This window comes from Phaenicophaeus curvirostris, chromosome 21 (assembly GCF_032191515.1).
Source record: "Phaenicophaeus curvirostris isolate KB17595 chromosome 21, BPBGC_Pcur_1.0, whole genome shotgun sequence".
In the NCBI taxonomy this organism is placed as follows: domain Eukaryota; kingdom Metazoa; phylum Chordata; class Aves; order Cuculiformes; family Cuculidae; genus Phaenicophaeus; species Phaenicophaeus curvirostris.
This window is the reverse complement of record NC_091412.1, coordinates 11,754,148-11,781,750: the sequence shown is the minus strand read 5'-3', so window position 1 is coordinate 11,781,750 and position 27,603 is coordinate 11,754,148. Positions and strand designations below refer to the sequence as shown.

The window sequence follows — 27,603 nt, the reverse complement described above, 5'->3', positions numbered from 1 at the left end:
CCACGATCGCTTTCCTCCCTTATGGACAATCCAAACTGTTGTTGAAGTGTTTTAAAAATTACGGCAGAGGAATCCTTGCAGGAATGACTCATTAACTGTTTCTGTACAAAATCCACTTGCATGTCGGCACCAAAATGTAACCTTTCATCAATATTTTACACCCGCCTTGTCCTCTCGCTTCTCTGTTACAGCAAACCAAGACTAGATATTGGCTTTTACAGAGCCTCACAGACATTTTGTAATAAATGCAAGAATAATTCTGTATTTGGAGAAGCAGGGACTGGATCATAGCGGCACGCGGCAGGATTCCGCACCCCTCCCATTCCCATTCCTTCCAGCACCCTTCAAGCTCTTGTTTTTGAACAGGATGAGAAGATTCTCCTGACACTGCGAACTGAAACAGTGCTGCCTGCCTGAATTTGGCATAAATAGTTTCCCACCACTGCTAGCATTTCACCCCAACGCGTGGCAGCGGCTCAGTACAGACAGCCCACCAGCTGCCAGCAGAAACTTCAGCACGTTGTCAATTTTATAAAAATAAGAGGATTTGGGCTGATCCTCCCCAAAGTTGTCCTAGTAGTACCTGCTGTCTCAGTGCCGACTGGATGGGGCGGAGAAGAACCTGTAAGAGCTCCAGAAACATGCAGGGTACCTAATGCTTAGTCCTGGTAGTGTATGTGAGATTTAGGACCTTGCTCGTGACCCCGATAGCTGAAATTTGTCCCAGGAAGCTATCAGCAGGGGAAGGTGAAAGGGGTACGTATAGGCCCGGCTCTGGCTGTATCCAAGAGCTTCAACAGCTCCGTCCATCAGCCTGGAGCTCAGCTTCTCTGCTCTCGGGGATGTTTTCGACCCAACAGAACGCAGCAGACATCCTCCACGCTCATCAGCATCTGCCTTCGAGATGCTCTAGTGTATTTAAATCACCTTCCTCAGGAAAGATGTTGTTTAAACTGCAATCAAGCCAGCCAAAAATAAATAAATAATCGTTTATGCACTTGTGTAAACAAAGCAGGGGAAGGCTGCCGAATGCTGCTACCCCGAAAGCCAGTCGTGTGCCTCCCCCTCCCCACCAGTGCCAGGAAACAGAGCCAAGACGGAGCAGAAAACCATCCCCATGGTCCTGGTCCACAAAGGAAACTACCCACCATCCACGCCCCATGGAGGGGACACTAAAAGAAAACAATTACCCAAGAAAAATGTTAAATTTACTCTGTTTTGTTACACGGAGTGGTTTAGTGGGACTTGCATTAAAGAGCAGGCAAGCTCCGCGCCTAAACCAGCCCGGCGCGCGCTCTGAATGTTGATGGCTCCTGTTGACTTCCCCAACACAGAGCAATTTGTAATAGCCTTGCCACGCTGTTGTTTTCAAAGCTCCTGCTACATCACAAGCATTTATTTCTGGCCACAAAATTACATTTATTCAACAGAAAGCAGCTCAGGGTCTTTAAGAGGTTAACTTCTGGAGTGCTTGGCTGCTCTCCAGCCTCTGTACGAGAATCAGCGCTAACGCAACAGCGCACAACAGCACCCCGGCTCGCCGTGATTAATAGAGTGCTGAATACGCTGCTTTCCACATCCACACACTTTTCATTCCCTTGCTTCCATAGATCATGGACTTATCCTCAAAATATCTGACTGAAATTGAATTTGGCTTCTCTCTCAACCGTTCATTTCCTATGTTATGCAAGGTTATATCCTTTTCTGCATGAGCAGAACCAAACCAGCTGCAGCTTTTGAGAAGAAAATGTGTTTTCAATTATGAATCTGGCCTGGATATTGAACCACAGTTCTACTGCTACCCTAATTGAGCCATCATGGAGCGAACCTACAGGAAAGAAACTGTATTAATTAGGTTTGTAAATTTAACATAAGGAAATCAAAGGGGGTAGAAAATAAAAGATGAATCAGTTCAGGAATACTCCTTCAAAAAGCAGAAGGGAAGTGGGTCTGAAGTTGTTCAGGCACACACATTATTAGAGCACTCATTCAAAGCGTGATTAGTGGTTCCAGCACACCAAACGGATTTGCAACTCCTGTTGTGTGCCTATGGAAAATTATTAAATTACTGCACTGACCAAATTAACGGTTTCAAGAGCAATTCAGCTAAGTGGGGAGCCGGAGAGGTCTCATCAGAATGGTAAAATCATTAGAAGAACTTGCATTGGGAGAAGAACATGAGAAACGGTTTGCACAGAATGAAGTCCAGTGCGTGGCAGAGCGTGTGCCTTAAGGGGCTCTCCAAACGCGGGATTACCACAGCGCTGCTATGCCACATGAAAAGAATGCTAATGACCTCAGGAAATCCTTTCCCAGCCTTAAAATATCTATTTGATGACTTCACAAATAGGGATTCCAACATTAGATTTCCACACCACAATTTCAGTTCTGTAAATTAACACAGCCCAAGGATGTCACTTTTCTTAAGATTTCAAGTACAAACACCCATCCACTGCCATAAAAGTGATATCTCCAGGGGAAATGAAAAGCCTACATGCTTAACACAGCTTGTTCTGGAGCTACCTGGAGCATTCATCTCCTGATCTTCCACAAAGCCAGCCGTAACAATAAACAGAGACCACATCTATAGACTGAACAATAAAACACAACAGCAGAGGGTAGTATGCTCAGTATTTTGATTTTTCTCCAAAACAAGACACAATAACTACATCTGTCATCAAATACCATTAATTCACAGTTTAATGTTCTGCGTTTATGTAGTCACTCATGATTAGTTCAGGGGTTTTTAGGTTTCTAAACCCTCGCCTAGATTAGGGAGGCTGGAATCACCAGCTCAGAGACGCAGCAGCACAATCTTGTAAGGTATTAGTACTTCATTTACGTAAGAGGGGATTTCTGCCAACAAATTTTACTCTTGTACTTTGTGAGGCTGAATTTATCCCAGCGTAAACTTCACTGTTACATCAGCGAGGCAAAACTACAGGAGTCTGCGAGAGCCACACTGAGGTAACAGCGAGTTGTCTCCAAGGCAAGACCTCATGGGAGAATCTACCTTCAGTGTACCCAAATTTGGGTTTATGATTCTTATTGGATCCTCAGACATTTCCTTCATTAAGGAACAGTGATGAAGGGACATGTGTGCTTTTCAGTCAGTGCACTGCAAGCTTGAAATTAAACTTAAAAGGTTTTAAGAACACTGCAATCTTCTCAGAGCGACTTTACAAGTGTAAATTTCCATTGGCAAATGGACTCACACAAGTCATTCTTTGTTCTCACAAACTGCTATCAGATACATCAAGGACAAAGTTGCCCTATTTATTTATTTATTTCTTGCAATACTTGGAAAATACAGTTGTAAAATAAATCCTGTTTGGCTGAAGCACTCGTGGGAAGTGAGCGCTCAGCGTTGTCCACAGCTCAAATGTAAAACTCTGTCACTAGACCAGCTGCCCTTCGCTACAGAAATTCTTCAGGACAACAACACCCGGCTTTCAAACTTGCGATCGCTCTAATCGTGTTTCCTAGTGGAGTGGTGTGAAGAGAACTCAAGGTAAGAGCCAGCGCCAGAGCTGTGAACGCTTTCTGCTGGATTTCCACCGAACACCAGCCGCGCCGAACGCCTGTCAGCACACTGGACTCAGGTGAGGCAATATCAAAAGCACTGTAAGAAGGATAAGCTCTTACCTCTCCCTGGAAACTCTTCAGTAACGGAGCTACCTGTTTGCGCAGGTCCTAGAAGACAGAAGCAAGATATTGCATCAGAGAAGTCCGAGAGAACAAGTCATTGTCAATTTTTTCTAATGCTTTTTCCAGTTCTGAGACACTATTTTAATTCCTGTCGCATTTTACAGGAGCTTTGACTGAAATAAAAGTATACTTAGAATCCATTTTGAGCAAGCCTGCATCTCCAGTTTGACACATACCTGTATCTGTTGCAAACAGTGCTCATTAACAAAGCTGCAGTGATGTTCGGTAAGCACTGAACGCCTCCGATCTCATAATTCAGCTGAAACACTAATGCGATTAGAAGTAAATGCCTCTATCTACCTCAACAGCAGCTCTACCTCTGAACTTACGCCACAGACATTTCCACGTGGAAGCTGGGCTTAGAGGAAGATGGCTTGGGACCATCGTTTCAACAAGAGCGCTGCCATTCCATGCAAGGTCTATTTCATTTATTATTTTCTCAAGAGTGCTCTGACTTGGGCCATCAGAGAACTGAAGATAGTATCCCCGCCTTCAGCGCAGCTATTTGGTGCTTTCTGTAGAACTCAAGATTTCTTCAGAATTGCAACACACTTAGTGCTACAAAATTCATTAAAATACCCACAGAATCACTCTGAAAGTTTATAGCGTATTTTTACCTAGCAACCAAGATAATTTAGGACAACAAATGTACATCAGTATAGTACAAAATTCTCAGTGGCTCCACTTTTGAGCTGGTTTAATTCCCCTAAAAATTCTCAGAGCTCTCATTATGTGCACACCTAAAGAACAAAACCCTGTCACTCTGCAGAAGATGCTGTATTATTTGTTCACAGCCAAGAAGCTGAACTCCTGTGTTTGCTGTGGTATCGCACTGATGAGGCACAAGCAGTGACTTCATAGCACACTTACAGCTATAAATAACTCTTTTAAGAGGTATAAACCAGTAATGCGATGCTGCGCTGTTCAGGAGGGCAGCGCTGATGCGGGTTACCCAGGAAGAAGGTGGATTTCCCAGCCTTGGAGATTTCCAGGGCCCAGCTGATGACACCTCGTGTAGGTGCCAAAGACTCGTTTTTTAAAGCCATGTGAGATCTTGGCAGCCTCTGGACGTCCCCTCCAACCAAGAGCCCTGCGATAATCCGAGAACACCGCTCGCAACTGGGACAGCCACGAAGTGCTTCAGTAAGCATGAAATCTTCCTCACTCCCCACAGTCCCTCAGCCACCCTGAACCTCATGTGAGAGGTCATATAGAGGTCTCTGAAGTCTTTTCTCTGTATAAAGAGAGTCTGTCCTGGGCCTTTCAAAAAAGACATTGGAAAATTCTCTTTTCCAACACATTTACTGCTACATCTGGGTCCTGCACCATGCTGGACATCAAACCACCCACCAAAGCATCCTCAGCCCTAGCTTTAATCTGATTTTGCTGAAAAAAAGAGGCTTTTGAGAAAATTGATTTTTGTCTCTTAAATGGCAAGTCATGCAGAGAGAGTTGGAGTGCCAGGAGTTCTCCTGCTCCCTGAGAGGTGGCTCAGGGGGCCAAAGGCAAATGAAGTTATCAGAGACAAATGATCAGCCAAACCTCAGCTCTCACATGGTTATTGCACCCACATATGGTTCATCCCAATTGAGTTCAGGATAACACCGCGGCTTTGTAAGCTCCCTCTTCAGCACCACAGTGAACACTCCTGTTCTTAGACCAAGCTGAGCTACCTCAATGTTCCCTGCTATTTTCTGCTGTCTATTTTAGGGCAGAAAATGGGTAGACAGTGTCCTTGCGTACCATGAACATCCACAAATCACGTCTCACACCAAAGCAGCCGGACAGGCTGAGCAGCTTTTCCTCACTTCCCGACGGCTCTGGAGACCCAAGGGCTGTGCACACTTTAGAACATTTTCTTTGCAACCTGCTGATGATGACGTCGAAGAAAGTAACAATAACTGTCCACGGCAAAACAAATGCCTGCATTGAGGGCCAGTACTGGCTCCAGTATTTGAAATGCAACCACATACACCACACAGGCACGTGGATGAACGGTGCACACCACACCAAACAGCAGAATCGCCTTCTTCACACCGGTTTTTGTGTTCTCCCCTCTCTCTCTCTCTCAATCTCTCAGAAAGAGTTCATAGGCTACTTCTGTAATTCCTTCTTTGGCTAACGGGCATCAAAACTTCAGTCAGCTCGCAATGAAAGGGAAGTAAAAATAACCAGACAAATAACCAGACAGAAGTCAGGAACACATATGCCTCGAGTCACCGGCTAAAACTCTGCTGGGGAGATTTATTTTTGGCAGTTTGGAAAAATTCCTCATCAAACTGTCTCAAAATATTACAGTAACAGCAAATAGGATCCTACCTTCTTTGCACTAAACTGAAAAGAAAGAAGGACGTTCAGTTCCGGCCCGGGGGAATCTGTAATGTTGGTTAGCAAGGACATCAGATGATTTATTATCTGTTTGAAGTGTGGTGGCCTTTACTGCCTGGGCTGGGATCAAAACAGGAAAAGCAACCAGCTCCAGCGCCCGCGAGCAGCCAGCACGTCACTGCCACCAGGCAGAGCAGTTAGGAAGGGGACAGGCAACTGAGCATTAAAACAAATGATAATTTATCGACACAGATGCATTGAAAGATTTGAATACTCTGGTATAATCACATTATTAGCCTGTTTTTCCATGCATCAAAATGCACGCGTTCTCCCTCTCGCTCTGGATGATCTACTAGGGCAGAGCAGTTTTCTGAAAAAGGCTCTTTAACAGCCAAACCCAATATCTGAACAGAGACTATGAATTAGGGTGCCGTATCATTACCTGAATCAAATCTGATAGCTGAATGCTAATACAGCATTTTGCCTTTACGAGAGCATAAACAACGGGTTTATATTTTGATCAAGCAACTTCACACTGAAATCTGAACCCAAATAATTTTTAACTCCCTCTCCATTCTCAATAAAATAACTCTATGGAAAATAAACCAAGAATATATCTATGGTGAAGAACTGGGCACCCAATGCATCTCTCTGACATCTAAACTAGGTTATTAATCCATCGCTATCTCAATACACCACGTACAGGCCAGAGGCCATCGCGATGGTCAGGCCACCAGCACCGTGTCTGTAATTTACTTGAGGTCTGAAGCTGCACAGCACCTTCTGGTCTCCTCGCAGGCTGCTCCATCTCATCTACCTCCACAATGCTTATCTCTAAATGTCACAGCAAGAGCCCTATAACCCTGGTTTGATAAAGTGGTCCAGCAAGGCTAAGCTTGACCTACACACCTTTATCATCTACAGAAATATTGTGTGCTTGTGAAATAAGACAAAACAAAAAGGGGAAGATGATCTTTCATCCACCTCCCACGCCGCATTCCCATGATTTGTTCTCCGTATCGTCCACTCGGGACACGCGCTGGCTGCTGAACGTCACTGTTTCTGGCAGAGGAATCGTAACGACAAGCAGCCCACTGGTTTCAGCATCGGTGACATCATTAGCCCGGCTGTCACAACCAATTTTTGAGCTGCCTTATCACCAGCGGGATGCTGCGGCTTTCCTGCCACCCTACCCTTCTGCATTTCCTTCCTCGTTAGCCCGCACGCAACAAGGGCCTAGAGACCGGCCCTGGCTCAGAATCAGCAGGGTGCACGTCCTGACTGCAGACACTTTCTGATAAGAACATATGAAAAAAAGACAACGAAGCCAGCCCAGGACAAACCTCGATGTGTATCGACTGAGTGGGAAGGTGTTTGTGAAGCCAAGACACAGAAGCAATAGCACGGCCTCAGGAGGAGCTCTGGGGTCAAAACCTGGCAGCCTCTTTCAACAGGCTGCGTGTTGGAATCAGAGAATTGTGGAACGATTTGGCTTGGAAGGGACCTCAAAGCCCATCCAGTCCCACCCCGGCCATGGGCAGGGACACCTCCCACTGGATCAGGGGCTCCAAGCCCCATCCAACCTGGCCCTGAACCCCTCCAGGGATGGAGCAAGTGATGGATATTTGTTCCTCGCGACTGGGGGATGTTTCTGTGAGTGCTCTCACAGACAGGGCTTATACACCGTCCACTCAGCTGTTCTCGTGATGCCGTGGTTCAGCTTCCCTTTCATACAAACGCAGCCGAAAGGGGGAGAAGCAGCCAAGCATGAAGGGTTTAGGAAGAACGCTGGCATCCACTTTCAAGGTGTGTTTGGTTATTATGCACTTCAAGGGCACAACTTGTCACTGTGAAACGCAGAAATCAGCAGGTTAACTATAATGAGCAGTAAGCAACTCTACTGGTTAATTAGAAAGTGCCAGCCAGCCTACGTGCTTCACCCTTTGAGGGGCAAACTGGTGAACGAGTTGGGATCGCTCAATCAGACGCTTATCTACCAATACATGAGTTTTAAATATTATTTCTTTGCACCCACAACTATGAAAAAATACAGAATAAGCGATTTTCTCCCCTGAGCTCCTGGGCACGTGTGACTGGAGGCGTGCCGAGGGCAACACTTCAGTCTTTTGATTTCATTAGTTCCAGCAAGTTCCACTTTGCTTTGTTCTAAAAGATGTGAAACTGAAATCCCAGATAGTTGTCCAAACAGGTACTAGACAGCAGCTTAGATGACTTATTTAATTCCTAAAATATAAGGCAAATTAAATCATACGAACAAACAATTTATTGCTCAATATACACTATGATTTAATGAGATATAAAACCTCTTATTGCTTAAGGCTGCTGAAGTATTTACTTGAAATCAAATCATTAAAGAATGAATCACAACGTTATCCATTTTCTATGATCTTTTTGGTTATTTTAATATACTAACATGCCACTATTTTCTCTGTACAAAAAACATCTTTTAAAGCTACACTTATAGATATGTTTCAATCCAGCACAACGATAAATAAAAAATCTTGATTTACAGTAGCAAATCGAGCACCATGGTACTTTCTGCAATATTTTAGCTCACAGATCTTGTGCAAATTCCATTAGCTTTAATTATTTATTAGCAGTAGATTTAGATGACTGTTCTTGACCTATTTTTCAGTGTATGGACCCACCCAGCAAGAACTGAAAAAATATTCCATTTGTGAGAGGCAGATTTAGTGAGAGCAGACTTCAGCTTGAAGTGGAATATTAAGCAAAACCACATGCATTGTAATTCAGAGGGAGAAGTTTGCACTCCAGAAAGGTTATGAAGCAGGGCAGAACCAGCCTACAGAATAAACACTGAAAGAGATTCCTTGAAAAGAGATGGAATTTCGCTGCTTAGCCACCTCAGAGTGTTGTGCACACGACAATCCCAGAAGGAAGGAGCTTCAGCAGCAGACACACAGAGCAGCTTCAAGTCTTTCTTTATAGAAACGCCCTTCTTTCTACCAAACTCCAAAGACCTCAAAGGTCCTAACAAGCCACAGTGAAACGAGTCTGGAGTGAGCAAACATGTGGGGCTTGTCCTGAGGTCCCTTCCCCTGGAGAGGAGCAAACCGCGCTCCTCCCAGGCAGGAGGGAAACAGCATCCGTGAAGATGCCACCTCACCACACTGCCTGGCGCTGGGACCGGCACTTTCCTCCCAGTGGAGCTGCTCACTCGCATGAGCCTTAATGGAATCCCCTTAGAGCTTCTTCCGAGTTAAAATAAACATAAAGCTAACAAGTTTACTCTGCGCCTATGCAGCAACGTATAAACAGACTGGTTACCTTCACAACTGTTTAAAAACTCAACTGCACCAAAGAAGAACTGCTGCACCCCTGTATCTGTGTGTCTATATACACATATACACATACTATATATAATGGAAAAAGGATTTTTTAACTAACTTTACAACTTAATTTAGTGAACTACGCTTTTTAGGAGCACGCTAAAGCCTTGCTGTCATTTATAAAACAGCACGCTACCAAAGACATGAAACAGAAACAATTCAGAACTTAAAAACTGGAGTTGCTAGGAAACAAAAAAATAGTAATTGAAACAAAAATGATTCAGGTAGAGCTTTGGAAGGAGCTAATTCTAATGAAATGGAAGCCTGGTCACTAAAATTCTAGCAGGGAAAAGAAAGGATGAGATCTGTGCAGCTCACCCGTACTTGCAGAGAACCAAGCATTGTTTTTAACAAGCCCATTAATTTAAAAGGCTACACTGGCTCATGGCCCCAGGGAGATTTTTCCTCCTGTTACAGTTTGTCCTGCTTTCTGAAGGCTGCAGGCAACACCAAACCTACCACGACAGACCCTCGTGATAGGAAATCACACGTCTCTGCCAGGTCAGGAACCCCGTGTCATCAGCCAAAGAAATACTGCAGAACCTCTGACGTGCACATGTCAGTGAACCCCAGGAATCAGCGTTCTTAGGGCTCAGGGCAGTATTTCTGTATGTACGAATGATAATTACCTGGTACCAAGCAGTTCAGTACCTGCAGGTTTTAGCAGATGAGCACAAGCGTCCAATCCAACCGCCTGGTTCTGCACCCAGTGACCTCACCTACAGCTGTCAAACCTGAGCCAGAACCGCACTGTCCCTCTAAAATCCCCGTGGTTCCACAGGCTCCCTGCCCTTGCAACTGAGGTTTCCAGTGAAAAAGACCTTACCCCTCCTCCTAAATCGCATCCTGCAGGATCTCCTTCTCCAGCCACTACAGCACTCTCATTTTCCACTCTGAAAGTCTACAGAGGAGTTCACAATGCTTCCCTGATTATTTGGAATTACAGCCTGCAGAAAAGAGGTTTCTCTTCAATGTAAAATAGGGGACTTCTGAAAAAAAGTAATTATAATGAGTCTTAAAAAATTAACGCGTCTAATGAGAAGCTAATGACACGGGCCATGACTCTGCAGAAAACGCATCTAAGTACTGCGGTCCAATTAACACCACCAGTTCAAACACAGGCTAATGCTTCACGTGGTGGATTGAAAGAGAGGAATATTTAATGTGGAACCATAATTGCACCTGTAATTTTCCACCATGAGCAGAGCCGTGTCTGAATTAGGGTGCAACCTACCTCAACACTTGGTCTCACCTCCTGGGATGATGAAATTGGGAACCTGGGTGCTCTCTGGCAGCACTGTGCTGAGGTTTGGGTTTGTCCTCAAGTCTCATGGAGAGGATGGTTAGGACTACTCAGAAACCATTCATTTTGATACAGTTTTATTTATGGAAAGTGAGAGCACTAAAAACACCCGTGTTTTAAAACATGTTATTGGTCAATTGGAAGGATTTCCAGAATGCAAGAACCTTGTTTTAAAGTCAGGCTGCTTCCACAAAGAGTAATTCTGTGTTACATATTGTAATAAAGAATCCTTGCAAGTCCTTACCGACTACACGCGGGGGCGGGGGGCAGTCTGTGCATCGCCGAGACATCAGATATTGCAAAACTGTCTTCCCTACGTATCTTTTAAAGATAAGTTAAAAATATAGCTGTGAACAGACAGTGCATTAATCATACCCTGACACACCTGCCTGTGCGGACACAGGTGTATTTACTGATTTATATCAGAGTCAGCCTTTTTCGATCATTCCAATGCAAGAAAATCCAGTACTGAGCAATCTTCTAATAATCTTTTTATAAGATTTGCTCACTTAATCTTGATCCTGACCATTCAGTTTTCTTCAAAAGCCAGTTGCTCCTACAAAAATACGTTGTTTCATGAGGGTCAGAATAAAAAGCCTGATGTCCAGCAAATCCACGTCCTACATTTGCTAAAACTCTTGCAACCATCACCTTTGGGATCTTTACATTCTTCCTAACCTCTCTGCAGGGAGTTGTGGTTCCCCTGCCTCCAGCAGGCATCACCCTGTAGCTGCAGATGAAGCCATAACTTCAGATTCCGACAAAGAGGAGAAGTTTGAAGGGAAAAAAAAAAACATTGACAACCTCAAAAACATCAGGATGTAGAGCCAAAGGCTTTACTACATCTAATTTAGCATACCAGGTAAAAACACCTCAAAGTTGATATAACTGTCATCCTCCTGACCTACATAAAAAAATCCAGCACAGATCTGTTCATATTGGCTCAGTAACAGAAGGAATTCAGGGAAAACAAACTCCTGTCTTTACCTTCCTGGCACAATTCCTACGGAAACACGCTCCAGCGTATCATGCGTGTGCTCTGGGAGGGCACAGACAGACACAGATCGAGGTGAAAGAAAGCACAACCTCACTACAGGCTTATCCCGCGCATTCACTGTTTGTTAGTTGAACTTCAGAAATAAAAACCCCACATAAAGCACTTGTGAGCAGCAGCATCTTCTCCCTGCTATAACACACAGCCTCAGCTGGGACTAATTCCCAAATCCATGTGCTGAACTGTTCCAGGATATTGGGGGAGGAGGAAAAAGAGATGAAAACCCCAGGGAAAGAAACCCAAAGGACTGCAGATTAAAACAGGAGAGGTGGAAAGGCAGAGACTGAGCCAGCACAGCCCGCTGGTCCCGGGCACTTTTTCCGCCTGTGAAAGAGCGAGAGCCCCGCACTGAATCACAATGAACTCCACAGCAGATTAAAATGAGACATACTTGTATAATAATAAATCCACGTAATTAATACATACTTATCTTTTACTAACTTAGAAGGGGGAGGTGACAAATAGCACTTAGGAAAAAATGGTTTTACTGTTACCAGCATAAGCCGAGCATCATAGGAAATGGCTAAATTTAGAGTGCCAGCTTTTGATGACACCAACGGAAATTAATTGAAGTTGTGTGTGTGTGTGTGTGTGTGTTTTTTCTTAAGAGCTCCAGAATGTTATTCATCTTCTTGAAACTCTTCCCAAAAGCAGAGACTACATAATGCACTCTCCTCCTCCCACTCTTCCCTCTGTAAAAGGCAGAATTGCTCCACGGGGCTACAGCGATTTGGGAACTCAGCGCAGTTTAACAAATTCCCTATCTCTTGGCTGGAGCTGCCTGGCTCCAACAGATGAATCGGAGTCCATAAACGTCTGGAGGACTTGGGCAGACTTTTTCTTGTGTGACTATATATGGCAACTGCAGATCAAGTTATCTACAATCATTTTAACCGAAGCTTCAAACCTTCTACCTTATTCCTATCTTTGTGGAAAGCTTCCTCAATCTGCAATACCGCTAAACTAGACATAAACTGCCAACTACTTTTCCCAAAAGCATTTTCCCACTCTTTAGCACATGCTAAAAGTACTTGTATTAAAATACATTTAAGTACAAATTAACTTCTGTTAGCAACTTGTGCTTGTCAGGGACAACTTCTACCTATGATCAAACCAGACTGAGATGCCGTAAAGCTCCCATTTTCATTTCTGCCATCCTGCTGTTGTGGAAGACACACACCTCGTACACATCTCCCACTACTGCTTACCTGAAATACCAGGTAATAGCGAGTGTTATGAGAAGTCTAGCACAAACTGGTAAAATTCTGCATGCAAAAAAACCAGAGGGGTCACAACTCCCTGACTGATGTACACGGGGACTTATAAATGTGTTTTGTCATTCTGACCACAAGTTCAATTTTGGCCAAGTGAGCCATTAGCATGATCCAGAACAGTCAAGGTTATTCCCCCGTAAACAACTTGTCCAGCACTTCCTCAGGGACTTTGCTCTCTTCCACTTTCCTGCTCGGTCTTCTGGAGAGCTCTGACGCTTGTGAGTGTCACCCATTAAAATCCAGCCCACTGAGTGGGCAATGCATTCATAAAACAAATATTTGCCAAACACAAATACTTTGTTATTGTCTCTATAATGGGGTAAAACACAAAAACTTACATTGCAGCAACACAAAACACTCCTGAAAGTGTGAAAAGTATTGCTAATTTTTATGTAAACTGGAGCATTAAAATATAACTTGCACTGTTTACATAAACCGACCAGAATTCCAGCTGCAAGTAGGAAGCTGGAATTATTAACAATTTTTTTCCGAACCAGGGCTGTTAACTCATAGCTTTTCTGCCCCTTATCAGCTGCACAAACAACAATGGATTTTAAATCAACTAAATGGCTTGTGAACTCCTCGGAAATGGAGGGATATAATTTAAGACAGCCCAGAAAGTTTCACAGGAGCCGAGGGCTCCTCGCAAGGGGCACATGTGGAGAGAGTTAAAGCTTCTAACCACTATTTTTTTTCCCCCTACTCAAGTGTCAGCTGTGATAAGCCAAAATTAACAACCTTGCGCTGTACCACTTCAAATGAAGGGGAAAAAAATTCTTCTTGCTATTCTAGGTATTTTAAGTTGCATATTAGCATGGTACTAAATATAGACAGCGACAACAAGAGACAGCATTGTCCCTTGGGGCACACAGAATATTATCTCACAATTCCCATCTTCCTGGGCTGAGCCTCAGGGGTTTTTTTGTTATTTTTCTTACTTAGCAAAGTGTGTATTAACCTCTATTTCATTTTAGATGGATCAGGTTAACAAAAAGGGTATTTAACAAAAAAAAAAAAAAGGAAATCCGGATTCCACAAAAGCATCAGAAAGGTTTCCAGCAATTTTCCCAGCTCTGTCACTGTCCCATGCAGTGAGCAGACGCCTCCTGCTCTCTGAGCTGACTGCCAAGCTGTTTTTAAACTGAGGAGAGCATCGATATTAAGTTATTACAGTTTACTGAAACAGAAAGCTAAGTTAATATTTTTAGATGTACAAGTGTCTTTTTCTCCAGGAATTATGTACTTCACTTTCATGTTTCAATCAGAAATGTAAGAAATAAAATCAGTAATTAGGATTTTCAAAACAATTCCTCAAACATTACATTATCCCGACATTAGCTCAACTACATCATCCCGAATCCAACAGATTCATACAAGCCTTTACTACTAAACATGACCAGACTTTCAAATGCCCTGGCTGCTCCTGGCTTCTGCAGTATTTAAACACCATTGAGTGAAGCCACATTTTCACTTAATGTACCTCATGCATTTAGAACATTGACAACACTTCATTTTTAAGCCAGCTTCTATATAAAGTTTAATTTTTAAAGCTATCTATAAATTATCAATGACATCTGTTCTGAAAAATGTCAATTCCTATCCTTCAGTTGGCAGAATCCATCTACTTTGTGTAACATCCTCTTCACATTGAAGCAGTTTTAAAGCCCTATTGACGTACGGTTTTCAAGTGAGATGCTGCTCTTCAGGATTTCATTCGTTAGACAAGTCCCGTTCCAATGGAATGTCTACAATAGGTAAACCTATTCCTGGACTCTCCCACGGCTCTAACTGTGAATGATGAAATGGTTCGATAAGTGCCAGCCCAGACACCCCAGAAATCACCGTGCACCCCTTCCAAGTCACACAAACCGACAGCACACCACGCCGGAGCGAGCAGCAGCTGGAGATACCATTGCACGAGCCGCTTAATCTTATGATCAATGCAGTACAGTGGCACTCAGCATCACTGATATTTCCAACTCTGAAATATATTTATTGTGACAATACACACGCGTGGGGTTGTCGCCGCAGTCCTGGCCCAGCAGCCAAAATCCGATTTTGCTTATTCTGTTCTGCTTGGCCATGCAGTCATCATTTAGCACGTCATCCCTTGGTTCCTCAGCTGCTGAGCAGTAACGCCGCGGCTTGGTTAAAAGCAACTGGGACTGCTTTTCATGCCCTTATGATGTTACACCATGAGGGACAAAAATAATTTCCAGGAGTGCACAGTAATCTTCCAAACCCTGACCAACACACACTATCACCTTTTAAAGACTGTAAGGATTAAAACCATCTCATTTTGGCTTTACACAGGGCTCTTTTGCCTTTCATCAGTCTCCAACCAGTCAGTTACTGAGCCCCCATCTACAGGGGCATTCGCTAAACCCAGTTAATTTTCAAGGAAGTTTATTCTTGAAGCAACAACTGCGACAAGCGCTCTGGTTCTGTGTGAACACTTTGCAAACTGTTCCCAAGCCTTCTCACGCTATCTGTCATCCAGCAGCAAAGCAGACACCGCCCGCCTCAGATTCTGTAATTGGGGAGCACTGTCGGTGGATGCAGAAATCCTGCTTTCTGGTCATGGCAAACATAAATCAAAGGAAAAAAAAATCTCTATTAAATCTATTTGCTCTGGGAGAACAGGGATTTATCATCCTCTAAAACAAGTGGTCAATAAGAATCAGAAGTGCTTAGCACTGATCGTGATGAATCGGGATGCCACAGGTGATGCTGTAATTGTATTTGAAAGGTATTCACAGACGGAAAGGTGAATGCTGTATTTATCGTAGTGCACGGACAGGCTGGGGATTAAATGCATCACAAACACAGTAAGATTTTCCCTCTGCATCCCCTCAGGGAGGATCCTTAACAGATTGTCCCAAGAGGCAAAAGCAGCAAGACAGCAGATAGGGCTGCTTTAACAAGGAAATCTGAAATGCCTATTTCCGACACAGCCATCACAGAAGATATGGCTTCCAGAAGTTCTTCAACACCTCACGAATCCTCATCAAGTGAAAGCAAATAAGCTGCAGCCGGCGGGAGGAGCAGCAAGAGCAGGTCAGGTCTGGAGGCCCTGAAGGGAGACAATCCACTGGCGAACATCACTGCATGAGTCAGGGACAGCCCAGCATAACCCTGCTGGTTCCCAGCACAAAGGGGAGCGTGGTTTCTCACCCCAGACAAGAATTAAGTCCCAGAGGAGAGAAAGGAGGCTCAACAGCACAATCATGTAATTAATATGGAAACAAATATGGCTATATTGCAATGACAACTTCAGGAGTTATTAAATTAGCCACAAACTAATCTCTTTAGTTCCCTGGTTTTGAACAGAAGAATCTGATCCTGATGCTTTATGTGTTTGAATTTATTTCCAGCAACTCAAACACAACATCCTTCCATGAGACAAGAGCCAGTTTTAGTGCACCACACAAAATACATCCCAATCAGAAACCCGCTCTCTCCCATGGCTCCCGGCCAGCTGGAGCCTGCACTTGGATGGCCAACCTGCATCTGGCTTCACTTCTCAGTAACGAAACAAAAATCACAGGCATCATTCATTAGCTACAAGGTCCAACATGAAGGCTTTCAAATACACTTGAAGAACTAATTAAATGCTTATTTAAAACTGAACTGAACATAAATACCAAACTGAACTGATTAACTCACAACATCTTGTGCCCGATTATCTCTCCAAAGAATGAGCTTTTGGCGCTCCGGATGTTTGCGCTGGAAGATCGATTTCCTGTCCACATTGAGACACATTTGATTCAACTTCGGTTTCAAGAGTCTGCTTAGCGACAAAGATAATGTTTTTGACTGGTTAAGATAATGATTTGAATGTAGGGGCTAACCAGTATCGGGTTTGCCATTAGCCTGCAGGGCAGCACTCGGCGATGGTCGAGGCAGCCTGGCCAAGCTGTGTACGATCGGACCGCTCCCAATGGAGAACTCGGGCACTACGAAAACTCCCCATATGATTTCCATAATGCCTCATATGGGCTTAAATTTTCCTAACACAGCAACACGGGCTTGGAAGATAAACTCCTCTCCAGCGTTTGATATAGTTAAGGAGGGAAATGAGAGCCATAAGCTGTAGCCTTCATTCAGTTCCAAAATATTATCCTAGTAGCTAAAAAGAACACATATTTTGCTCCTGCTATTGTTCCTTTGGACGGTTCTTTATTACAGCCAGGCTTTCTTGCACCTTTGAAGTCAGGAATTCAGTTTTTTAAGTCATATAACAATCTCTTTATACTGTTAATCTTGTGCTCTTTCACTCATAGAATGGTTTGAGTCGGAAGAGACCTTTAAGACCATCTAGTAAGCATATTCCTAAATTTTACACACTTGCATGAGCATAAGACAAACCAAAACCCAGACAAGGCTCGAGCTCCCTCCGTGGTGGCCTCTGCCCCAGCGAGGATGCCGGCTTCTATCAGACAGGACAGACGAGGACAGCCAGATGCGGGGGGAGGGAGGGGTGCTAACCCCAACAGCAGTCAAAGAGAACGCAGGAGAGTCTGCTGCTCCCAAGAGCCAGGAGACATTTTTGTGCAGCATACTTCATGAGGAACATCACAGGATTAAAAAAAAAAAAAAAAAAAAAAAGTCCACTATTTGCACTTCACTTGATATCCAATTTCAGTCCGTGACAGAGGAGGCAGCACAACCAAAATTAACAGCATTCTTAACAGCGACTGTTGCTCTTTTATTGTGCTTGTTACAAGGCACGTTAGTATAAATTTGCAAAGTGTTTTAACGCATTTTCATTCGAGCTTAATTAATTTTCATATGAGTTTGAGCTTAATTAATTTTCATAGGAGTTTGACAATTTTCTTATTTGTTGTTGAAATCACAAGACAAGTTTTCCTTATGTGAGGCAAATACAGCATCAGCCCACAAAGTCAATTTTGGACTTGTTCTTGTGTTTCACAACCAAAAATACTTCCAATGTAAACTGTTAACTGAAGCTCTGACAAGTTTTATTATAAATATTCCTAGCTTTAAAGAGAAATTTGAATAAATTCACTTAGTGTATGTTCAAGAAACAGTTCGGGTCTGACAGCTTCAGATTATGCCTCATTTACATGGAGCAGTGATCAAACTCGTTAATATGTGAAAGAATGAAGGGAGCAGAGGATTGTGAATCGAACAGCACGAGCGGAGATGTCTAGTAGCATGAATAGCTTATGAGGATTTACGGAAGGTGATAGTTTTCATGGTCCCTCGTGCCAAGGTTTCTGAAATAGATGAATAAAGAGGGAGCAGCTTGGAGCAGCCGTTCCGACTGGAGGATGCAAGCGCGGCAGAGCCAGCGAGGCACTCGCACCGGAACCCTCCCCGAGCCCACAACGCGCTCCCTGTGCAGCGTCAAGGAGGAAGCATTTCATCTGCCCATAATTCCTCCCGTATGTTGAAACGAGGGGGCCCTTCCGACTCAGCCAAGGTGAGCGATTTGACGAGACAGGGAAGTTGCATCCAAATTTTTGGCTTTCGTGCTGCCAAACGTTGTTTGCAGCGTGAGTGCGACAGCTCCGGAATTTAAGCCGCGTTCTTGCAGAGGAAAACCAAGTCTCGCTGCGAAGCGGAGTCTCCTTAAGATTCATTTAATCTCCTGATAACACAAGCTGTGCACACACAATCACCGAAGATGATAATCTGCTGTACGTAACACTAAGTCTACTGTTACTGCATTTATTTAAAAGTGCTATAATAATGTTTTGTGCACACATGTACTAAAAAGACAAGTGGATTAGGAGATGGGAATTCAGGGCACTTCTTTCTTACAATATGCGGCTGCCTAATAGCTCCAATTCCTTATCCACAAACGAGTGGCTTGGCATGTTGTGCTGCGTCTCCCCTGCAGGAGAGCTCTGCAGTGGCAGCTTAGAATCATAGAATCATAGAATCACCAGGTTGGAAGAGACCCACCGGATCATCGAGTCCAACCATTCCCATCAATCACTAACCCATGTCCCTCAGCACCTCATCCACCCGTCCCTTAAAGCCCTCCAGGGAAGGTGACCCAATCCCCTCCCTGGGCAGCCTCTGCCAGGGACCAATGACCGTTTCCGTGAAAATTTTTTTCCTAATGTCCAGCCTGAACCTCCCCTCGTGGAGCTTGAGGCCATTCCCTCTCGTCCTGTCCCCTGTCCCTTGGGAGACGAGCCCAGCTCCCTCCTCTCCACAACCTCCTCTCAGGTAGTTGTAGAGAGCAATGAGGTCTCCCCTCAGCCTCCTCTTCTCCAGGCTAAACACCCCCAGCTCTCTCAGCCGCTCCTCATAAGGCCTGTTCTCCAGCCCCTTCACCAGCTTCTCCAGCCAGAGGCCCCACACTGCGGGCTTTGGGGGCAAGGAGAGCCCGCAGAGCAAAGATGCATTCACTTGTTAGTACTTGTGCTTTTTCCTAAGTAAATAAACCCTCGGCAGATGTAACTATTAGGAAAAAAGGGAGTGCTGATTTATTTGACTCTTTCGTTTCTGAAATAACTGGTTCCTGCTGTCCAACACATACCACAATGACCTATCAAAGCGACCAAACTTGATCTGTAAGAGATATGGAGGAGTTTTGAACCAAAAGACAGAGAATAAAGAACTCTCATACCAACATTCTCCATTCAGCCGGTTCTGAAGAGCTGCTACGCCCGTTGCTGTTCACCTCACAAGGAGGCACAAACTTAAAACGTTACTGTTCACCCAGAGACCTACAAGACGATTCTATGAATCGAACAAAATAAACATTACTAGGAGCATTCTATTTCTGCTTGCAGTTCGCTCTTCACGCGCAGTGCTGGCCCCGAAGCAGGCAGCGAGCTGGGGCGCTGAGCGAGCTGGGGTGCAGGGAAGTCAAACCAAGCTGCATTATGGCAACATTCCTCAGGGCAAGAACCAGCAAATAAGGCTTATTGATGTCCCTCAGCACCCATTTCAAACCACTCCAGGCTCCTGCTCACCCGCAGAGTGATCGCTCTGCCACGGCTGCTCATGTGAAAAACTTCCCCGTAGCATTGTTTTGCACTACAGGATTAAGGACAATCATGTCTTGTATTTTCCAATCAAGGGATATGTAGATGCTGCTGACTAAAGCACCACTTCTAAATTATTCTGGCTGTAACTTTCTCATTACATGAGCTCTATAAAGGAGGCCCCAGCAATTTCTTTTTGAAATTATAACCCACACCGTTATTCCAGATAGGTTTTCTGTTGCGTTTTCCTGCTTAAGCTCCACATTGCAAACCGCTGGAAACTGGTTCTGGGTAACTTATTAAACAGCACGATTTACAGATGAGAAATGACTTTCCCAACCACTATAACCTTTCCTGACCTTCACCGCCCTTGTCAATGCCCACACTTTGTCCCAGCGCTGGACTCAGGTGTTCCTGATGCTCTATCTCTGCTCCCAACGCCGTGGAGCCGGACAGGTTGCAGTAATGTGCCATTTCCCGACACTGAACCAAAGGGGAAACCAGTAAAGGGCAGGATTTGTGATACATTTCTTCACTCACTATTTTCAATACAAGCCATTAACTGAACAACCTGAAAAATTAGTAAAAATAACATCTAGTTAACCAACTCTGACTATTAACGTGGTATTTCATTGCAGCAACTTCACCGCTTTATGAAAATCAAAATTTACAATGACAATGTTATGACAACACCCATGTTCAGGTCCCAGTCTTGCAGGATATATTAGAAAAGCTTTAGGCCACTGACATGAGCAGCAATCTCTCAGACTCACAGCAGAAAAGGACTTTGAGCGCAGTTCAGTCAGTTCTCAGAATAAGAGTTCTGAAAATTAGGACTAAAAACCTGACCGTATGGCCCAAACAATTCAACTCTGCACAATTAACGTCTCTTGTGCAACAGCTGCTGTTTTCAAGTTGAAGCCTGTGTGTTTAAAATGCACGTTGATAACAGTTTATCGCAGCAGTATTTGGGAAGAGCAGAGCCACCGTTTTGCCAGCAGCAGCAGGTCCAGCAGCTACATCCCACCCAGAAGCCGCGGAGAAGCACAGCCCTGGCTGTAATCGCTCCCTTTGCTTGTACCCTTTCACTGCCCTATTTTCTTCTTCTTTTAAATGGAGCTTAAAGTGACTCTTAAACCAAACATTACACATAAATCTTAGTAGAGAACATTTAAAAGTGATAATTGCTAACCATTTTCCTAGATAATTAGCTTATAAAAAGTGTATTTTTTAATGTGGATTGCCAAACTCTCCGCTAATCATCTCACACCACTTCCCCATAGTAATAATTATTGAAGAACAGTTTAAAAACGCATAAACAAAAGCATTCAGCGCTCATTTACTTTAGACCAAACGTCAATAAAACCTCAAGACATCACGAGCTGGATGCATGCAGAAATTCACCATGAAGCTACCACAAAGAAACCGCTGAGCCTGGACTCCAGTTGCCTCTAACTTCCAATGTACCGGTTCCTTTCCCCACTGCTCCCACTCTTTTTAGCTTTCCAAAACTTGCGCCCGCATGACGGAGGCAGCCCAGCCTGGAGCACACGCTGGAGCGCAGGAGGCTCCGCGAGCGTTTTCAACCCAGCGAGCAGACGAGAGCTCCTGTGTTTATACTGCGTGGTTCCAACGGAGCCATTCCAGCAGCAGCTCTCGCCTCTCTACAGCACCTGAAAAAACAGGTCGCGTTTCCTACGACATTACTTTGTGCTGGGAGGAGTCAGGAAGCCCCTTGGCAGAGGCGCCCGCTGCCTCTCGCCTTGCTCTGACGCAGGGACGGCGCTGACGGGGAACGCGCTGAACGCCAGCTCTACATACAGTACACACACAGCAATTTGTTACTGTGAAAAACCATCTGTTTCTCGGTATTACAATCCTCAGAGGGGAAATTATAGCTAGCGTTCAACATAAAACATCAATTTAAACCATCAACTATTCATAATTTCAATTCTTTATTGGAAACCAAGGACATAAATGTCAGGGAATAAAGCAATATTTCTTTTATTAACTGTTCCATTCATCTGGCTATTAAATAAAACCAGGACCTTAATAAATAGCATTAGCCTTTGTACTGACAGCCACCCCAACTAGCACCATAATTCTAAATAAAATGCATTCTATTTCTAGAATCTTTTGGGTTTAAAATAAAAATCGGGATTAAAAGCATTTAAAAACGTATGCATGGAATGTTTCTGCAGTGTTGCTGCTCTCCTATAGTTAAATGTTTGAAGAAACAACGCTGACCAAATAAACCCGTACCTATTTATATCCAAGTTTCCAGCCAACCAATCACCTCCTGACAATGTTCCACCAACACTAACGTTACTAAAGAACAGAAAGGATTCCAGTACTGATGTTGCTTGCCTGTTGCCAAATGGAATTATTTTTTTAATCCCCTGCTCCCAGATACGATGCCTGCTACACAAAATAATAACAATTGTAATAACATTAATGGAGTCGGTGGATGGAAAGCGGGGACGGGCAATGTGTTCTTCATCCGGCATGCCACCACCCCTCGCTAATGGCAAAAAGGCAGCATTTATTTTGACAGTTACAGAGTATTTCTGCAGTTTGGTATTTAAGAATTACACACAAGAATAGCGACGTCCAGCCGACTGGGACAGCGAAGCCGGGATCTGTTTGTAATCTGTCTGGAGCTCCATCCATTGTGAGCAACCGCCTGACGGAGAACAGCAAACCTGAACTTGGTGTGATTAGATCAGACCATTCGGGAGTTGCCCCACATGGCAGAGGAGGAGGAAAAGCAGCATTCGGAGAGAGCTGAGAGTCCTAAGAAGTCCACAGATTCACTATTAGCGTTCCCATAATTGTCCATTATTCCCCCTTCAGAACAGCTCCCCTGCGCTGGTACTGCCAGCATGGGGTACTCAAGAACACCATTACAGGGGAAAGGAAGCACAACTGTAATCAAAACAATGATTACCATCATGTTCATTTAAATGCAGAGTGAGAACTGAATACAAAAATACTCACTTGAAAGTGAAAGGTAAGAAATTAATTTTTTCCCCATGGACATCAGAAACCCAACCTCATACCCAGGAATTACTTGTGCATCTTTCACATCTCTTTGGAGCACACATTAGTTTCTCCTTCTGCATTTAAATGAACACGATGGTAATCATTGTTTTGATTACAACTGTGTTTCCTTCCACCCAAAATGCTGTTCTTAAGGACCCCACGCTGGCAATTCGAAGAGCAGGAGAATTGTTCTTAAGAAGTAGTAATGGACTATTAAGGAAATGTTACCAGTGAATCCTGGACTCGATAGAGCTGCTCATCTCCTTAATGCAACATTTCCATACAATTTCTGACAACTCCACATACAATAACCCTCATCCAACATTAAGAAAATAAAAGCATGATTAAAATGCAGTTGCCGTTGTGGTTAACATAAAAACACCTTTTTCCTCCTTCTACGGTTTATTACACAGAATCACATAATTGGTTAGGTTGGAAAAGGCCAAGAAGATGGAACTAGGAGTGTAAAGGCAAAACCAGGGCGTAACAAGGAAGGCTATAGAGAGTTGCCATGTCTGCTGATAACTGCTCATATTCATACTGGATGTGAACTTCAGCATATATATCCTACGGTCTTCGATCACTTCTACCAGCCCTACGTTATCGTCTCATCTTTTCCTTCTGTCTCCTGCAAATAGCTACCGCCTCCTCCCTCTGCGTTCTGCTCTCACTACTTTCTCCTATTCCTCCCTCAATCTCCCCTCCTTCATCTTAAAACTGTTCCCCCTCATCCTCTCCCTGCACTCGCTGATCAAGAGCCACTCCCCAGCTTTCCCGTAAGCCTCAAAATTTCTTATGAAGGTGCCTCCTAACGCACCTTTGCTGTGAGCACTGAGCAGCAAGCGGTATGTCAGGAATTGTCAGCATGTCCAGTTAACCAAGTTTAATGAGAGACTTAATTTCCTTACAGTATCTATTGCCAGCATCCCCCAGAAAGTCATCAATTCTACCCTCCCACCCCTTGTCTTCACCAATTATGATCAACGAGCTTCTGAATAAATGCATATACATACAAACTCCAACTAGGTCTCCAATACGTGGAGTCAGGATGTGTTTACATCAGTGAATTCCGTAAATTCAATCACAGTGTCAGGAGAACCACCACAGACTTGACTCTGCACATTTTTAAGGAGTAAAAATCAGGGCAATCAACTTCTGTCACACCTCGTTACTGCTGCTTTCAGGTTTCATAGCATGTACTCGAGCACAATGCTGAACAGTGAGCCCTGGGATGCTGTGCCAAGAGCAGGGAGCCTGGTGCAAAATGCAGAATGAGATGGAGGCAGGGAGAAAAGGATCCCCCAGAAGGGGGGGGAAGGATTGTTTCAAACATCAGGGACTCAATATATTCAGTCCAAGATTCAGATACCTGTAGGAGGCAAACCGGCCAAAAGCCTCGGGTCATCACCAAAAGCAGAAAACAAGTGTAGGAGCTTTTATGGTGGGAATCTATTCTCAACTCTGAATAAGGATGATCAGGTCCCAATGCCCCCAAAGAGGAGGAGTGTGAAAGGGTCCACTGGCTGAAGCACAAGCTCTTCACTGACCCCAAATGAGAGAGGAAAGCCCGAGAGGTGAAAGACTTGGATGAGGCTGTCGAGGCAAGTGTAAACATATAGCATAAACATTGAGAAATGAAACCAGAAATGTTCCAACACAGAATACAACACTAGCAAAAATAAGCAGCAAGAAATACACTTTATAACTAAAGGAGCAGTGGAATGATAAGGAAAGGGACTGCTGGCTTACCCTATGGTCTAAAAGGGACATCAACAAGAGCAGAGAGATGTCCTTTTACACGGGCTTTTGCTAGAAGACCTGCCAGTAGATGGCCAACGTGAAGAGAAGGAATGGGAGGTTTTAAACCTTTACCTGGAATGGATTACGAAGACATCAATGTAGGTATTTTCAAACTGGCTTGGCTTCATAAACTTTGTTGTTATATATGCTGAAAAACTGACAAATAATCCACGACATTGCCTGCTAGCTTAAAGAGGATCTAAAAAGGCCAAATATAGAGCCAGTTTTTAGAGTGGCAGACAAAGGAGCTGAAGACAGGGATGCTGGACACCTTATCAGCAATCAAGAAAAACTGAAACAAAGAATCACCTGCCTGTAAGAATAATTCCAACTTACCTCCTTCCACAGAAACTGTAATGCTTAAATAACCACAAGTGTGGAGCCCTGTCCTGTTTTCTCTACGTGATTACTACTGACACACTATATTGGTGTTTCCAATTTTCACCACTAAAATGGAAGTTAATTCCTCAAGTGCAATATGAAGCTCGTTTATTTTCTCCCAAAAGCTCCTTTTAAAGCATAACACAGTGCTTGGAGAAAGGCTCTATATCCGAAAATTCATCATCGTAATTATAGGGTTGCAAGTTCTCATGCCTTGCTCAAACAGGAATGACTTTATCTCTAACTGGAAGAAAAACGAATTTGTTCTGAAAGCATTAAAGTTTTGAATCTGTCAGGAAAACCTCCCTGAACCTACTTGCTCTCAGCTAAGCAACAGAGAATTTGAACCTGCAGTCACGTATCGGGAAGATGCAGTGGGAGAATGTGCACTCTTGGCAGGAAGCAAGGGCTGGGACTAATTTATAGACTTTATAGACTAATTTATAGATCGACATGCTTTCTAGAATATTCCACCCAGGGTGAAAAGAATGGTTTTTTTTAAAACATATGGTCTATTTAAAAGGTGGGGTGGGGGTTTTCTGGTTGTTTCTTTTGCTGTTGTTTGGAGTGACTGGGTTGGTTTTTATATTGTATTCTGTAAAGTACAAAAAGAAAAGAAAAAATCATGGGTTTCTGCTCCAGCATGAGTAATGCATTTCCTCATAGAGTTTGTGGATATCCGAACAGCAAGAATCTAATTTTCCTTTCCTTCTAACTTAGACCTTTCCAGTAAGTGCTCATATCTCCTGGGAACAGCACTGAGAATATTTGCCCAGAGGTCTCCTCTGGCCACTTTAGTTTTCATTAGCACAGTCTGATCTCAAGCTGGAGAGCCAGGATCTACCTTGTGTCGGGCTTCGGCACATCTGGGTGCCAAGCTATAAACTACTGCGGATAACTCCCATCCTCTGGACGGAAAATGGAATAATTCTAGAGACAACTGAAGTGAAGCTTTTAGAGAAACAACGTGTTTAGTACGAAAATGCATTTCAACATGATTTCATTGCACAATTGAAAAGGCTTTGAAAATCTAAACAAGAAGCTGACTCATGCACCTGTATAATAAGAAGCAGAATCTCTTGTTTGATTTCTACATTTTGAGCCAAAGCGTACGGAGCGATAACAACAATGCAGTTCCTTGCAGCAGGCTCTTAATGGAGCCGGGACCATGCTTCTCTCTTACTTTGAAAAGCTGCTTTCACAACGAAGCATTCACGGTTCTGGCACAGAACCTGCTCCGAACTATAAAATTCTGAGCATGATTATACATGAAAATCTGAGGACATCGTGCCTTTTGGAGGCTTCGTGTATGAAGCTGTAATTTCTACTAGTGCCTCAAAGAAAACGGCTGAGGTGTTTATCACTGCTCTGGTTAACTGCCCATCGCGTAGCGCCTCCTCTGAGGAGAGGAACGGCCACGTCACTGGGCTGTGTATTCTCTCCACTTCCCCTTCCTTTCTCCCCTGCTGCTGGTTATTGTCATGACTGACTGAGATAATACATGATGGCATTTTTAGGAACACAAAAATATTTATAAAATCACCCTAATTCTAGTCTCCCGGCACTACCTGCTTCTCTCCTCTCTCTCAGGACCTCCGGCTAACTGGGCTTTCTGCTTTCCCAGGACCCTGTGTGGCACCTCCAGGGGTACTGCAAATGCTGCTGCAGAGAAAACTGACTTACTGGCTTTTTAATTCTAAGAAAAAGATACTCAAGATGCTTTTAAATGCCAAAATATCACCAACTGCTTTGCGATCTTAAAATGAGCATAAGAGATGCCTGCAGCTCGCTGCTATCAAGCAGGAAAGAACACAAACCTACCGACTAACCAGAGAGTTCAAAGATGTGAATGTGAAGATTTTACTAGCGTACCAGCTTTTAGCCTCCAGAACAAAAACTGTCCTACCAAATATTACTATTTGCGTTTCCCATGGGTGTAGAGAAGTGCTGTCCTTGCCAGAATAACACAAGCACATGTTAACACGGACACGATTATCTGCACGTAGCAACTCGAGTGGGTTTGGACCATGCTAAAGGCAACAGGCAAAACCTCTTTTAGGCAATGTATTAGTTGCCAAGGAGAGATAGTGAAGCCTCATCCACTTGGAAGATTCAAAGCAAGACACTAGAAGGCAAAAACTCAAAAAATAACCCCACAAAAACTCCATATAACACAGTGTCCCTCCAAATACATCTAGATCTTATCCAACCCACACGTCATCTACCCAACTGCTGTACAGAGAAATCTTGCACAACTGCAAGAGCAGCAGTCCTACTGCCAGCCTTTCACATCACACAAACTCCAATGGATCAGTAACTGCTCCGGACATAACGAGTCTGTCCCCAAAATCAGAAAGAAATGCTTCCTTTGAATCAT

General features: G+C 43.8%; 1 protein-coding gene across 7 annotated transcripts in view; it reads right to left on the bottom strand.

Moving 5' to 3' along the window:
* Nucleotides 1-27,603, bottom strand: part of CUX1 (cut like homeobox 1) — a 231,844-nt gene that overhangs the window by 134,106 nt on the left and 70,135 nt on the right. For all 7 annotated transcript variants that reach the window (XM_069873844.1, XM_069873838.1, XM_069873839.1 and 4 more), the window contains exon 3: nucleotides 3,646-3,693. In XM_069873844.1, coding sequence (XP_069729945.1) covers nucleotides 3,646-3,693 — 48 coding nt within the window. The remainder of the gene's footprint in view (nucleotides 1-3,645; nucleotides 3,694-27,603) is intronic.